The sequence below is a fragment of the Lampetra fluviatilis genome, chromosome 3 (assembly GCF_964198595.1).
Source record: "Lampetra fluviatilis chromosome 3, kcLamFluv1.1, whole genome shotgun sequence".
Lineage (NCBI taxonomy): Eukaryota > Metazoa > Chordata > Hyperoartia > Petromyzontiformes > Petromyzontidae > Lampetra > Lampetra fluviatilis.
In genome coordinates this window covers 20,278,445-20,293,843 of record NC_136277.1, presented here as the reverse complement: position 1 = coordinate 20,293,843, position 15,399 = coordinate 20,278,445, and the positions used below count along the sequence as shown (strand labels likewise).

General features: G+C 45.1%; 1 protein-coding gene across 4 annotated transcripts in view; it reads left to right on the top strand.

The window, feature by feature from the left end:
• Positions 1-14,017, top strand: part of LOC144954176 (RNA-binding protein, mRNA-processing factor 2a-like) — a 78,509-nt gene extending 64,492 nt beyond the window's left edge. For 2 of the 4 annotated variants that reach the window (XR_013641084.1, XR_013641078.1), the window contains 4 exons: positions 4,589-4,782; positions 8,636-8,708; positions 11,799-11,926; positions 13,246-14,017. Coding sequence is in view for 1 of the 4 variants with exons in the window: in XM_078884742.1 (XP_078740868.1) it covers positions 4,589-4,782; positions 8,636-8,701 (260 nt within the window). In the remaining 3 variants the exon portion in view is untranslated. The remainder of the gene's footprint in view (positions 1-4,588; positions 4,783-8,635; positions 8,709-11,798; positions 11,927-13,245) is intronic. The other 2 variants (XR_013641083.1, XM_078884742.1) reach the window with 2 other exon arrangements.
• Positions 14,018-15,399: the final 1,382 nt, after the last annotated feature.

The following is a 15,399-nucleotide window of genomic DNA, read 5'->3' as shown; positions in this document are numbered from 1 at the left end:
AGTTTGTCCCTCCCCCGCACCTCCAATGAGCACGGTTGGCTACTTACAGTGGAAAAGAAGTTCAACATACATACGTTCGTCCCCAACATATGCCTTAGCTTCATTTATCCGTCTCCTCTCCGCTCGCCCGTTCGCACTTCTTTTCTCCCCGTCACCTCCCTTGCACCGACACGCTCTACCAAATTACGTGTGAAACGCAGTAATGATAGCGATCGTGATGTTCGTCCCCCAATTTCACGTGTCTCTTCTTGTCATTTAAAAAATATTCCAAGCAAGCATGTATTCACCCCTATGTGTGCTTTTCCTATTGTCACAGTTTTGCTGACAATTAGCAAATCTTTTAAATAATGTCACCACGCACAAAGGGTGAAAGTGTTATTTTCTATCGCAGTATATTGCCATGAAGATAAATAGGATAAATATGCCCTGTTATGAGGCAGACACCATAACATGATAGGGTTTTAAGACAAATATCCCCCGTATAGCCTGAACAGGCTGTTGGGACAAGTGCTGTTAGCAAGCACCTATGACGGCCGGCACAGCACACGAGGGGGTGGATGGCCAGCACCACGCCCGGCCGCCTTTGTCTCCCCAGTGGCGATGTTTACACACCGCACCAGATACTAATTTGAGGCTGAGTCGATCTAGGGGAGGCCCAGGACCGGTTCAGATATTCATCACTGGTGTTGGCCATGAGCGGGAATCGAACTCGGACGGCCACTCAGGGTTGCAAACACACACCCATGTGCACGAGCTCACCAGCTGCACGTACAGCGTTCATATTGACCGCAGAATGGTATGTACCTTCAAGTCGAATCCAAGAAGGGGGTGGAGAGACCATTCGGTTTCCATGGCTGTCTCATTGTTCGGTCAAGTTGTGACTTTGCAAACTGTGGGAGAATTTGCTTTTACCAGCCGTGTACGAGCTCGGCATGTCTGGTAATCATGTCATCATAACACGAATCCTCTCGGAGGGGCAAGTAACTGCAAGCCTTGTGTTAGGTTTTTTTTTTATCTGTGTCAGTGCCGCTGGATAATAGTTCATTTTGGAGAGAGTAGAACAAAAAAAAGAGGGAGCTTGGTGCCTGCCTTTGAATTTGACTTTTGACATTGACATTTGTTATTCCCTTTTTGTGCAGGGTTGATGGACCTTTATTGAAATATTCATACATTACTGAGAGCATTTATCATAAAAAAAAAAAGCCAAATTAGTGGCACCCGAAGCCCACCTTTGATTTTCGTTGCGCCGTGGGATATAGAACGTTACCAAATCAACTAACCGCCCCTCCTCTCCCGCCCGCCCCAACCCCCAACCTTCTATTTTGTGAAAGATTTCAAATCCAAACACGGCATGATCGTCCTGTAATTATTCTATCCACGGCGCTGTTGGTTTTTTGTGGGGGTTTTGGGGCCGCTGGCCACATGCCCGCAGCGACAATTAAACAACTGAAACACAACTGAACGGTGGCAAAGCATTTCAACGTATTCATCGTAATCGACTCTCAGGCCCCTTGCATGGGAAAGTGCGGCCGCCACACTTGACTAACATGGTCACGAGGCACTGTGAGGGAAATGGCGGAGGATTGTCCTGTGAAATTACGTCTTTGCGTTTCTTCAAAGCGATTATGTAAATTAAGACCTTCAAAATGCGTTTTAACGTAATCCTCGCAAAAAGTGCACGAGTTGAGTTTTTGACAGCGTGCGTTATAATGGGGGCTTTCACAGCCGGTATCTTGGACATGGGCCGTGCCTGCCTCGCCCATAACTCATCACAATATTGGCTACGTTTGATTAGCTTTCATTCAGGGTTAGCTGAGTTTATATAATGTGCAATTTGTGTATTTTCTCTCCAACACTGGTTTATGGAGGAGAAAAACCAATTTCTTCAACATTATTTGACCCGGAAAAGCCTCACTGAGTCTTAAGATACTTTTCTCAGGAGTGTCCTGCTAATTCTGAAATCTAGGTGGTAATGTTGCCACGTGTTTTCCCAATTGAGTAGTTTGCAGGTGACTTTTCTAACTGTACGTAGAACTTCTTTCGCACCGTACATAGACAACCGTGCTGATGTGGAGGTGCGGAGCCCAAGTTCTTATCATTTCAGCACATGCCCAGCATGTTGGGATAGCAATCCACAACATTTATTTATTCTCGGTTACTTCTCCGTTTTGAGCTCATAATGAAATGCTTTCCGCACGCTTGTGTGAAATCACAGAGGACGTCGTAATTGGAAGACCGCATATGTTGATCTCCTGCTTTTGTTTCTGTGTGCGGACTCGACACGCTTGCACTGTGTTCGTAATATTTGGCGAGTTTGGCTCTGGAGGGGAGATTAGCAAGGAAGATATTTTTCATGGGTTTTTTTTTCTATATTTTTGTATAATATTTCGCTTTTTGGCAAGACTTGGTTGCAAAACATCTCAATGAAACCAAACCCCTTTGTTACACTGGAGAGAAAATCTTGACAATTAAGTCGTATTTGGTACGTCGTGCTTGTAACGTGTACATGTGTGTTGTGTTGTTATGCTCTTGTTTGTATGTATGTTGAACTTCTTTCGCACCGTACGTAGCCAACTGTGCTAATCGGAGGAGCGAGAAAGGGTGACGACTGTAAACACTAAATATTACCATCGAGGAGTATTGTGAATATTTATCTTTTAGCAGTAAACCAAATAATTGTTATTTCCTGTCGCTCTTTATTCGCGTTGTCTTGAATTAAAGTTGCTATTTTCTATCACGAAAGTCAGCCACACCTGCGAAGCAAGCATAATGGTTTCAATTCATCAGTCTAAGGACGTCACGTCCATCACAGTGGAAGCTGGACATCACCCGTGAATGATGTGCAAGTATCTTGTTAAAGCCTCATTACGTTTCGCCGTCAATCCCCCTGTCACTCTGCTGCCTTGTCGTGGGCACCATCACCGCTCGAATAAGTGTCACCGATAGTAGGCAACGTGGCTGAAGAGGAGGCAGGCAGGCAAGGGCAGAGATTCGCGAAGAATGCGGTGGCTGCAGTGGTTGGCTAAAATAGCAGCCTTATCGGCATTCTTCTGTCATCTGCACTGCCACTAGAATTAATTCGCTTTGGAGAATGTTGGAAAGTGTTGCTTACGCGAGTTGTTTTTTTCTCCACAAAGTCTCGTGGCATTGAACCCAGTAGGGAAATTCCACATTTATATGGCGGTGACCAGTTTCTTAAAAAAAAAAGACAGCCACTGCCGACTGACCTTGAGGTGGTGAGCAGAAAGTTGAGCGATTGCATTTGTATTATTGGTCCACCGACACGGACAAACCGCCCCCCCCCCTCCAACACATTCATCATTAGCAATTCCTTGCAGTACAAACGGCTCCTCATAGCAACACAATGCCCGTTGCCCAACACATCAGTCCATTTTGTATTGTCCTGTTCTAATAATGCAATGCTTTTGGCGAATGTGATGATAATTTGTTACGCACGAAGTGGTGTTCACCAGTTGGCTCTCATATGACACCTCCAAGAGATATATATGTGTATATACTGTACTGTATACTAATATGTGCGCACCTAAATAAAGTATATAGTATATACAGGCATCATATTGACTCGAAAGAAAAGTTAATCAGCTAACTCACACCCACAACTTACATTTAACTTCTCTATTTTTTTACTTTATAGAATTGTTCATTATTGATTTGAAGCTTTCGTGACTGCAGGAATCCATACTCTTTGGGTCTTTCGGTAAAGTCACGTGGGTAGAAAAATAATAGATCACGACATTTCGATAGCAACACAAGCCATCGTCCTCAGGGGAAACAACACAGCAGACGGACTGCTGAGGCAAGGTGGCAGTAGCGCTCTCGCTACATTTCCTCCTGCCACAGCAGTCCGCCTGCTGTATTGTTTCACCTGAGGACGATGGCTTGCGTTGCTATCAAAACGTCGTGATCTATTAGAATTGTTCATTTTCATGTTTACATGTCTGACGATGTGATGACGCTTTGGGTGGCTGAATTGTACCAGCAAGGCGCCGCGTGTTAACCAAAAATAAATTGACTTTGACTCGAGTTGGCACGGACACGTTTCTAGAAGGGTCGATGTGCAGTGATGAAGGCTACCGATAGAGTGGCTGCCAAAGGAAGGAACGCACCCGAGAGGGCAATGAAATCGGCTCGTGTGCAGAAGCTCAATTGATTGTTGCATCACAAGTCCAATGGAGTTGTATTGGAGAAGCCTTTATCCAGCAGTGGATATAGAGCATGGTTGCTTGCTGCTGCTGATGATGATATGTGTGTTGAAATTATTTTGCACCATACGTAGCCAACCATGCTAATCGGAGGCACAGGGGAAGGACAATAAACTAAACACAAAAAAGCGGTTCTCAAGAAATTAGTTTTCAATCTAAATTATTTTAAAGTGCATAGCTCCAGTGGCTTCCTAATATCATAAGGAAGAGCATTCCAGACGGCCGCAGAAGTGCATCTGAAAGCGTGCGATGCGGTGATCGTCTTTATTCAACATAGAATATCCTGTATGCTGTATCTTAGTCGAGTATGCTAATGTTCAGCGTTGTGGATGTTGATATTACGTCACTTTATTGTTAATTTCCAGTCATCCACAATGGGCATCTAATCTTCATGGACCACATTGCAGATGACATGTCTGGGGCGGCTCTCATACCGGCGGGGCCGGAAGCGTGGATGCCTTACCCCCTGTACGCGGCAGAGTTCGCCCCGGGCCTGCCCCACCACGCCTTCGCCTACACGCCGGCCGCCGCCACCGCGGCCACAACGCTGCACACACAGGTATCTCAATCCTAGAGGGCCATCTGCTATCGCTACACACACAGGTATCTCAATCCTAGAGGGCCATCTGCTATCGCTACACACACAGGTATCTCAATCCTAGAGGGCCATCTGCTATCGGTACACACACAGGTATCTCAATCCTAGAAGGCCATCTGCTATCGCTACACACACAGGTATCTCAATACTAGAGGGCCATCTGCTATCGGTACACACACAGGTATCTCAATCCTAGAGGGCCATCTGCTATCGCTACACACACAGGTATCTCAATACTAGAGGGCCATCTGCTATCGGTACACACACAGGTATCTCAATCCTAGAGGGCCATCTGCTATCGCTACACACACAGATATCTCAATCCTAGAGGGCCATCTGCTATCGGTACACACACATATATCTCAATCCTAGAGGGCCATCTGCTATCGCTACACACACAGGTATCTCAATCCTAGAGGGCCATCTGCTATCGGTACACACACAGGTATCTCAATACTAGAGGGCCATCTGCTATCGCTACACACACAGGTATCTCAATCCTAGAGGGCCATCTGCTATCGCTACACACACAGGTATCTCAATCCTAGAGGGCCATCTGCTATCGGTACACACACAGGTATCTCAATCCTAGAGGGCCATCTGCTATCGCTACACACCCAGGTATCTCAATACTAGAGGGCCATCTGCTATCGGTACACACACAGATATCTCAATCCTAGAGGGCCATCTGCTATCGGTACACACACAGATATCTCAATCCTAGAGGGCCATCTGCTATCGCTACACACACAGGTATCTCAATCCTAGAGGGCCATCTGCTATCGGTACACACACAGATATCTCAATCCTAGAGGGCCATCTCCTCTATCGGTACACACACAGGTATCTCAATCCTAGAGGGCCATCTGCTATCGGTACACACACAGATATCTCAATACTAGAGGGCCATCTGCTATCGGTACACACACAGATATCTCAATACTAGAGGGTCATCTGCTATCGGTACACACACAGGTATCTCAATCCTAGAGGGCCGTCTGCTATCGGTACACACACAGATATCTCAATACTAGAGGGCCATCTGCTATCGGTACACACACAGATATCTCAATCCTAGAGGGCCATCTGCTATCGGTACACACACAGGTATCTCAATCCTAGAGGGCCGTCTGCTATCGGTACACACACAGATATCTCAATACTAGAGGGCCATCTGCTATCGGTACACACACAGATATCTCAATCCTAGAGGGCCATCTGCTATCGGTACACACACAGGTATCTCAATCCTAGAGGGCCATCTGCTATCGGTACACACACAGATATCTCAATCCTAGAGGGCCATCTACTATCGGTACACACACAGATATCTCAATACTAGAGGACCATCTGCTATCGGTACACACACATATATCTCAATACTAGAGGGCCATCTGCTATCGGTACACACACAGATATCTCAATCCTAGAGGGCCATCTGCTATCGGTACGCACACAGGTATCTCAATCCTAGAGGGCCATCTGCTATCGGTACACAGGTAGTCAAATGCAAAATGGTATCTTGTATCGTTACATAAATTTGTTTTTCATGCTGGTGAAAAAGCTTACGTAATTTTCTTCTAGATCTAAAACAAATACATTTGTCAGCTTATTTTAAGAGGTATAGTTTGTTTTTTCTTAACTAAATAAATGGTGATGTTATTCCAGTCTACAACAAACTTTAATTTATAGTCTGGTCACTAATTAGGTCAAAGTCTATTCATGGACACCTGAGCTAGAGTTATTATTGGCAACAGCATTGGTAGATTAACTACACATATCGTCGGTTTATTTTCTGATGCAATTACCTATTAAACCCTGTAGAGGTAATCCTTTTCGTGCCTTGACAAGTCGGCTGTAGGGCACTATGACAAAGTCCAATGCAATGTGGCACACTCATTCGCCCACCATTTCACCACATGGCCACTCGGTGGAGGCTCTGTGCATCTTCACAACGACAATTGTTCATATAATTTTTGATGCCAACATTATAACTCAGCCCAACCACTGGACATGCTCCCTATTGGTGTCAGCACTCTGGACTTGCATCCGTAGGTCACCGGTTGGATGTCCAGAATCGGTAGGTTTGTTAAAATCCTCCCGCCTCTATTCACCCATCGGTATAAACGGGTAAATCACATGCCGATGGGCAGGTTGTGTGCGGTGGGGCAAAGTATGGCCCTTCACCACATCTACCAAGGTGTTTGGTGAGCATGGAAGAGTAGGCCAAAAACACCCTCTAAAGCTCCAAGGCATTGTAGGGATGCACCTTCACCTCTTCCCAACGCAATCAAAAATGAGGTGGATCATTCCAATGAGTGAGGTCATTTTATCATCGTAAAGCCAGGCACAGAATCGTGGGGTATTTTTCCTGGAAAGTTAAAAGGCAACTATGTCAGTGTGTTGAACTTCTTTTGCACCGTACGTAGCCAACCACACTTACCGGAGGTGCGTGCGTGGGAAGGACAACAAACTCAACACAAAATGCAATTCAAACAACAAACTAATTGTGACTGCCCACTTCGAATTCCATGCTCTCCACATAATTCATTGGCACAATCACCCCTATGACACCACTAATATGGAGGGATACAGTGAATATCTCGTTCTTAAGGAATATAAATTGATCACTTAGTGTGGACCGCTATCAACTGAAGGTTGAAGTATATATGCAGTGCGTCGAGTATTCGTGTGTCCTTCTGTGTCTGTGCCATGGCCTAAATCTCAAATTCCAAATTACAACCAAACTTTGAAAATATGGATTCCTTTTGTAATAAAGTTAGAAGGGCCCACCTTGAGAAAGGAATATTGTATCTCAATTCAGTCTCACCTCATTTAAAAAAGCGATCGATGCACATAGGGTGTATGCATGTCTATGCCTTTATTGTGGACAAATGTGCTTGTGATACTGCATTGGGAGTGGTGCACGAAAACAAATCACAAAACAACGCAACACATTGGTCAATAACACTGTTCGAAGAAGAAATCGTATATCATAGGCGACGTTCCGGTCAATGGCCCTTCTTCAGCTCTGCAGTGAAGAAGTGCCATTGTCCAGAAATGTCATCTACGACATCATTTTTTTCTTCTTTCTCCTAGGGCAGTGTCATTGATGAATGTGCAGAGTATTGTAGAGAAACATTCAAGACAAAAAAAAAATACAATGGCACATCATCCATAGGCGTACGTGAATTATTTGTCAGTACAGGTAAAAAAACTATTTTTAATGAGGCCGTTCTTTTACACGAGAGCCACTCGCGTTGTGTTGCCGTGCAATCGAAGCGACACTTACAAGTCACAGGGCTGAGCACTTAGCAGAGCCACGGGGGTGTATGATGGTTGAGATCCAGCCTGGCAGGCTCGTGCATGTTTCATCATGCCTTGCCTCCACTCGGCCTCCTGGACACATTAAAAATCTGTTAATTTTTAACCACATGAATGTTTAACTGTTCCCGCTTAATAATTGTTGACTTTCATTTCCTTTAAACAGCCGTTCAATGCTTAGACTGGCACTGCATTAAAACGACTTGAAGGGGGAGAAAAAAACGAGACTGATGTATAACTCAGATGTAGCACTATGGAATTAAAATTACGATTCAGCCGTAGAGATATTGAACTTTACTTTACTATGATGCCATTCCAATGAACTTAACATCTGATGTGTGTGGCGGTCGGCTTGCTTATTTAGCGCACTGTAATAGCAGCCCTCGCCTGCAACAGTTCTGGGTGAGTGGGCAGAGCTTTCAGGAACAGTTCACCGCAAGTTTGTCCAGAAGACTGATGGTGAGGTGGATTTCTGAAATTTTATTTGCAGGTTCGCTGGTTGCCACCCCCAGCAGAGACGGCCCCACAGGGCTGGAAGGGAAGGCAGTTCTGTTAGGATGAGGGTGAGTGCCTCCTTTGCCATGTCATTCTGTGCTTTCTCCTCCTCATCCCTTTGACCTTTGAAACTACACTACTCTTGCTGTCCGCAAGCAGATGTCACAAGTGGGCAAAATATAACGGAGTGGATCGAGACGTCATGTTATGCTCGCTCGCTGTGTGCACCTCTTCCACAAGTGGGAAATTAAAGATGGCCCACAGTGCGTTGACCGTGGTCACCCTAACCAAACAATGGCCCTTACAGCGAACAACGCCCACTCTCTGGCAGATCGGACAGTATTGGTCACGCTACTCACGAAGCTGTCACATGGCTCACAAACTTAAACCTGTATGTATAATTGACACATGCTCGCCATGCAGTAGAAGAAGATTACCGCTGTGCGGCTTCTGCCAACACCGTGGCGAATCCAAGTTTGTTGCTGTCATCATTTCTCGACTTGTAATCCCCTTGTTGGGGTGGAGCAGTGGCACGGCGTTTAGTGCACCGCACTATGATCCAATTGTCTCAGCCGCTGCCAGCGTTGCCGATGAGCAATATATCTGAACCGGTTCTGGGGGTGGGGGGGGGCCTCCTTCACCAACCGGCACTGACCAGCGTGGTGAAGCATGGGTCAATCGACTCCGATGACCAACGCAGCCTGGAGAGACCTTTAATGCGGCAGTCACTTTACAAAGAGGCTGAAGTTATTAATGATAATAAAATATTAAGATAATCACGATTATTTAGTTTTCACATCCCGTCGTGTATTCGTTGCCGACACTTTCTCTTCCTCTCTCACAACCTCCCGTCACCGTTTTCACTGTTTCCACAAGATCTACTGTGGCCCGTCCCTTAACCAATTTTGGTAATTTTGTTAGATGAGTGGTCGGGGCGGTTTACATAGCTTTTGAACTTTTTCAATCTAAATAAAGCTCCAGCCATTTGGAAAATTGCATGATGTCATGCAAGAAATCAAAACTTTCTCGCTAATTCTGTGAAGTTTTGGCATGCTTTGCCATTGCCCACGTGTAAGCAATTTACTCACCCAACGGCTGGCTCCGATGACGCCAATATTCGCACTGCTTTACTCGAGGTGCTTGCAAAAACGCAATCGATCTCGCTCATTGTCAGAGCGCCTCTGTGAAAATAGTTACTTGTGAATGGTTTTTTTTCTCTCCCAATTTTTGGGCTGCGATTGGCACCAATGGAAATCCATGCAACGTTCGACCTGCATCAAACCAGATGTGCATCACTTGTCGAGGAGCTGATAATGTACAGGTCTTTGGATGGAGAGGCCTCCCCCTCGCCGCTTGGCCTATGGGGGGGGGGGGGGGGTTGTGTGACTATACTTCATCACACTCTGGACAATACTGGTTGATACAAGGGGTGCCCAGGAACCGGTTCAGATAACAGCTGGCTGGGCATCAAACTCAGGCTGCTGGGTTCAGAGTCCAATGTGCCAACAGCCACTGCTTTCAGCAGCAATAATACCCGGGAACAAAAAAAACAACAACAACCAGCCTTCACTCCAAGTTGCAATTTTTAATTGTTTAAAAAATATCCAGCTGAACTATGTGCAACAAATGTGCATTTTATTGCAACAGCAGCCAACAGTGCAAGCTAGACGCGGCTGTAACTGCGCAGCTCCCCATTGTCCTCTGCCATGACCCACAGTGAGCACATTTGTCCTTCATGCTGCCTGCGCAGGATCTGCCCGGTACTGTTTGGCATTCACACGGTGAAAAAAAAATTAACCCGTAAAAACAAAGTTTTTCACTATAAATCCTTTATATGCGTGGCGGCTAGAGTCCTCTCGTCCTCTGACTTGAGATGGCTGCCACCTATGGGTCAGATTATTGTCTGCCACCATTAAGCAATTGGTAATTAAATATAAAAAAAAAAATTCCTATAAAGTGTAAAATTTTGGAAAACATTTTTCACGAAAATACATTATCACGCACAACGAGTCTGTGTGCAAAATGTCAGCTCGATTGGATCACGGGAAGTGGGTTCAAAAACGACCGAAAGATTTGCACGGTCGTAAGCGCGCAAGCAAGCAAGTGAACTTAATATAAAGGATTTTTAAAAAACGCCACGCCTGTGAACACAGAATACGTGAAGTGCTCCAGATTGACTCCACTGTACCCCACTCTGCCGAATGACAAAAGTAGACTTGGTGTGATTTTTCTCCCGTCACTTTTATATTTAGAACCTCTTAACATATTCTTGCATGTGTGCAGCTGCTTATCGTGGGGGCAGTAATGTCTTTTGTTCATCACCTGTGTGTGTGTGTGGCTTTGTATGCCCCTGTGTGTGTGGCTTTGTTTTTTGCGGGGGAGCGGTGGCTCAACGATTCGTGCACCGCACTACGAACTCTGAAATCTTAAGTTCGATTCCCGCTCACGGCCAAAATCGGTGGCGAATATCTGATCCGCTGGCGGGTTTTCCCAAGGTCGACTCAGCATTAAACGAGTACCCCATGCAGTGTGTAAACATCTGCAGTGGGGAGAAAAATGTGGTCAAGCGTGGATGCTTCCCCCCCCCCCAACCCTCTTGTAGCTTAACTGGCCCTTACAGGTGCTCGCTAACAGCACTTGTCCCAGCAGCTTTGACAATTCATTGTCTTTTGCTGATTTATCGCCTTCAGGGGCACATTAGTGGCGAGATGTTACGTTTCTCGTCCGGTGTGCAGGAGGTCGTGGGTTCAATCCCGACCCTGACGCCTGCTGCTGTATATTTCGAGTTTGTGATGTCTCTCTCTCTCCGTGGTCGTGTGGATTTTTCTCCGGGTCTTCATCTAGAGTATTTGGCTGCTGTAAATTTCCACGTGATAAGCTACTCTGTTGAGATGTTATTTGTGGCCAGGTCACTTCTGAAAAAATAGCTATATAGCTCAGTGGACCTTACCTGCTAATAAAGTAAATAAATCGATGTTCCATAGTTTAAAAATGCGGTGGGTGCCGGTGGGTAGGCTGTAATTATTACGACAACGTAGTCAATCAAAACTGTTATGCGATGCAGTAGATTGGTCGACCACTCGTACCCAGCTTTTGCCTGGTTTTGCACGCCCTTGTTCCTGACAACTGACGTGTGCCTCGCTGCTGTCCCTGTGCAGTTTGTTGGATGTGCGATGTGGCGTGTGACCCTGCTTGGGCGGCTCCCGGGCAAGATGAATTGTGGGCGACGCGTTGTGATGGGGCAGTCAGGAGCCGCATGGCCGTGGAAGGGAAAGGCTCCCAACACGTGAGTAATAGAGTCTGTCAGGGCTTTTTGCCGAGACCTGGTTACCGAGTGTTCACCAGCGCCGTTTAATATTAGGGGGTGGGGGGGGGCGGGCGGTTCTTTTGAGTGTGGGAATGGTCGTGTGCTTGCCTCTGGTCGGGTTTTCTCGGGAGTCAACAGTGGGGTTATCGTACCCGACGTGTCCGATAACGCAGGGTATTCTTCAGCGAAGCACAAATGTTGGTAAAACGCCAGTGTCATCTTCACCTTTGTGTGCGCTGTGCCACCAAAACTTTGGTTATCACTTTCATCACCCTTATAATATATGTGTGCACTGAGCTCTGGATCACGCATGCGCACACTCTGAAACGAACTTCCACGTTCCGCGCTAATTGTTACCGATTGCATTTTCGCCGCGCGTTTATAACTGCAAAAAATTCATCGCCGGAGCGATGCGCGTATCACGATGATAATGACGGAGGATGCGACGTTGTGGTTAAGACGACCGTTGAATCGCCGCTGTGGGCTCGGGTTCTGCGCTTGTGCCGTTATGAGATGGTGAGGGGAATGACGCGGCCCTAACTGTCGGGAACCCCTTGGCCACAATGGTTCCTTCCCATACTCATCCCCAGGGCACGCAGTGCCCTCTATTTGTCCTTAAAGGGCCAAGTTATTCTTTATTAAATCTTTACCTGCCGTTGATCATCAACCACAGTAACAAATCAACATGCTCCTATTTTGTTCGGTGTAAGATTGTTCGGATCTGCGTACTGCATCATATTTTTGTAGAAAAACATCTTTTTGGAAGCCCATATGATGGTTAACTTTACACGCGAAGGCACGTCAGTGTATTTTTATGAGCCTCTCGCATAAACGTGTAAATTTCTGCCTTTTGAATAGCAATGGCTTGGCAGACAAAGGAGTAGAATGCGTCCGAGAGGACGTCTGCTGACGAGACGGAGCTATTTTTTTACATCAGTTTTGAGTGAAGGTGATTGGTAGAAAATTCGATCGTGTGATCTTCACAGTTGGCGGTGGCTCGTGGGTATTCATCCAGCAGTGGATTGAAAATGGCTTACTGATGATGATGCTTACGTGAAATAACCGTCTCAAAAGATGATTATTCTCAAGATTGTTTTAACCTTTTGAGAGGAAGGGTTACCGTTTCATACCCGAACCATTACCACACGAAACATCTAATCGTGCAATCTGGTCGATGTTGCTGTCTGCGCCATTGTAGCTTTACAATTAAGATTGTCTCCTAAAAATACTCCGAACAGCATGCATCGAGTCAACAACAACAACCTGCCCTGCATTGTTTGTTTCCTTCTGTTTATCAGACTAAACGCGACCTCACATCTGATGCCCTGCATCGTTCCCCGGGGGCTACCAACAGCATCACACATCCAACAAACGTAGCAATCATCGCTCATGTTTTGCCTTTTGATACCTTATTCAATTTATTTAAGAACAACGACGAAAAAAAAAGATGATCTTTCCAATTGTATAAAGTAAATCGTCATGCTAAGCAACAAATTGTCTATGATATTTTTATATCCAAAAAAAAAATGTACGCTTCTAATCCGTTATTACGTTTTGGATTTTGTGTGTTTCTGTTGCATGCTCTTTATTGTAAAAATAATAATGAATAATAATAAAAAGTTAATACCGTATGAATTATTATAGATACATAATTGCTGTAACAATTTTATTAGAGGAGGAATTGTACTCGGATGTTTAAAAAAAATATTTCAAAAGTGCAATGTCTTTTGGTAACATTCTAAAATAATAATAATGGTTTTTTGTTAGTTTTGTTTTTGCTATGGAACACTTTTTCATGCAATATGTTCATACAGGTATACAATATACTGTCTGGTGCCATTGGTAAGAGTAACACAGTTGTATCGCTGCAGGAGATGTTATTTGAAAATTGTGTTTTAAGAAATGCGGTTATTTGTGCTCCATACAATTGGGGGGCGGGGGGGGGAAGGATAAAGTATTTGCTTTTCATTTTGTAAAATATTTCTGGGTTGTGTCTGGCTACCCATGCTAATATTGTAAATGCTTTATGAGCATTGTACTTTTTTCTTCATTAAAAAAAACTGTTAAAATCAACAACTTTTCTTGTTGCTCTGTGACTCTTTCAATTCGCTGTTGGTATTACTCTGAGTCGGTACATTTGTCTGGCCAAGTGACCTCAACACTAGGGCCAGCGACTTAAAAATCAAAAGGTTGTGAGTTCATACCCTTGTTGTGGGGGGGGGGGCATGGGCGTAGATTCAGCTCATCACCTCTCTGGGGTCGATAAAATGTGTAACCTTTTTTTGGAAAGTCAACAATGGTTGTCCTATGGATAGACTCACCCCTGCCATAAAAAATGAAGAAATTTCACCACTGTGTCCCAGGTCTGAATACAGGGAATGAGCACCAATGCCTCTGCTTCATTGAGCGATAATGATTGCTGGCGTTATCGTCTATAGAAGGTTAAACTTAACAAAACCACAAGTCTTGATAAAAATGCTCTTAAAACTATTCTTTTTTTATACCAGGTTCGGCCCACTTAGCTATATAGATATTTTTCAGAAGCGACCTGGCCACAAATGGTAGCTTAACGAAGTGACTTATCACGTGGAAATGTACAGCAGTCAAATACTATCAACGCACGTTTCTAAATGTGGAGGGAAAAACTGGAGGACCCAGAGAAAAATCCACACGACCACTGGGAAAAAATGCAAATTCCAAATATACAGCAGGTGTAAGGGTCTGGATTGAACCCACCACCTCCTGTTTACCAGTCGAGGTAGTTAAAATACCCACACCATGGCACCCAAATACCTACATGGTGCTAAATGCCAAGAGTCATCCAAGTAATGTGAACTTTAGTGGAACTTTTCTGGTAAAACCACGTTTAAATGTAAAACAGCCACCTTAGTTCTGGTATATATCTGATATTCGTTTATAACGAAATATTTGGACGGAACCTTTGAGCTCTTCCAGTCATAGCCGATGATTAAAGCGAGGAGGAGGAAGAGGAGGAACACGGCGCAACGCCTTTCTCTGAGCCTCCTTGCGCTCCCTGGCAGGGTTTCCCCTGTTGTCAGCTTTCCGCACTGGCCAAACGGTGGCGCATTCGCCACTTGTTGCAGAGGTTTCACGGTGGCATTCCAACGGCCGTCCTGATTAATGGGCGCCACATGATGGCCGAGATGTTAACTACCTCGACTGGTGTACAGGAGGTCGTGGGTTTGATCCCAACCCTGATGCCCGTATATTTGGAGCTTGCGTGTTTCTCTCCGTGGTGGCGTGGATTTTAATCCGAGTCCTCTAGATTTCCCTCCACATTTAGAAAACATGCGTTTCGAGTATTTGGCTGCTATAAATTGTCGACGCAATAAGCCACTTAGCTGAGCTATCATTTGTGGCCAGGTCGCTTCTAAAAATTAATCTGTATAGCTCAGTGGGCCTTACCTGGTAAAATAAAAAAAAATAGTTTA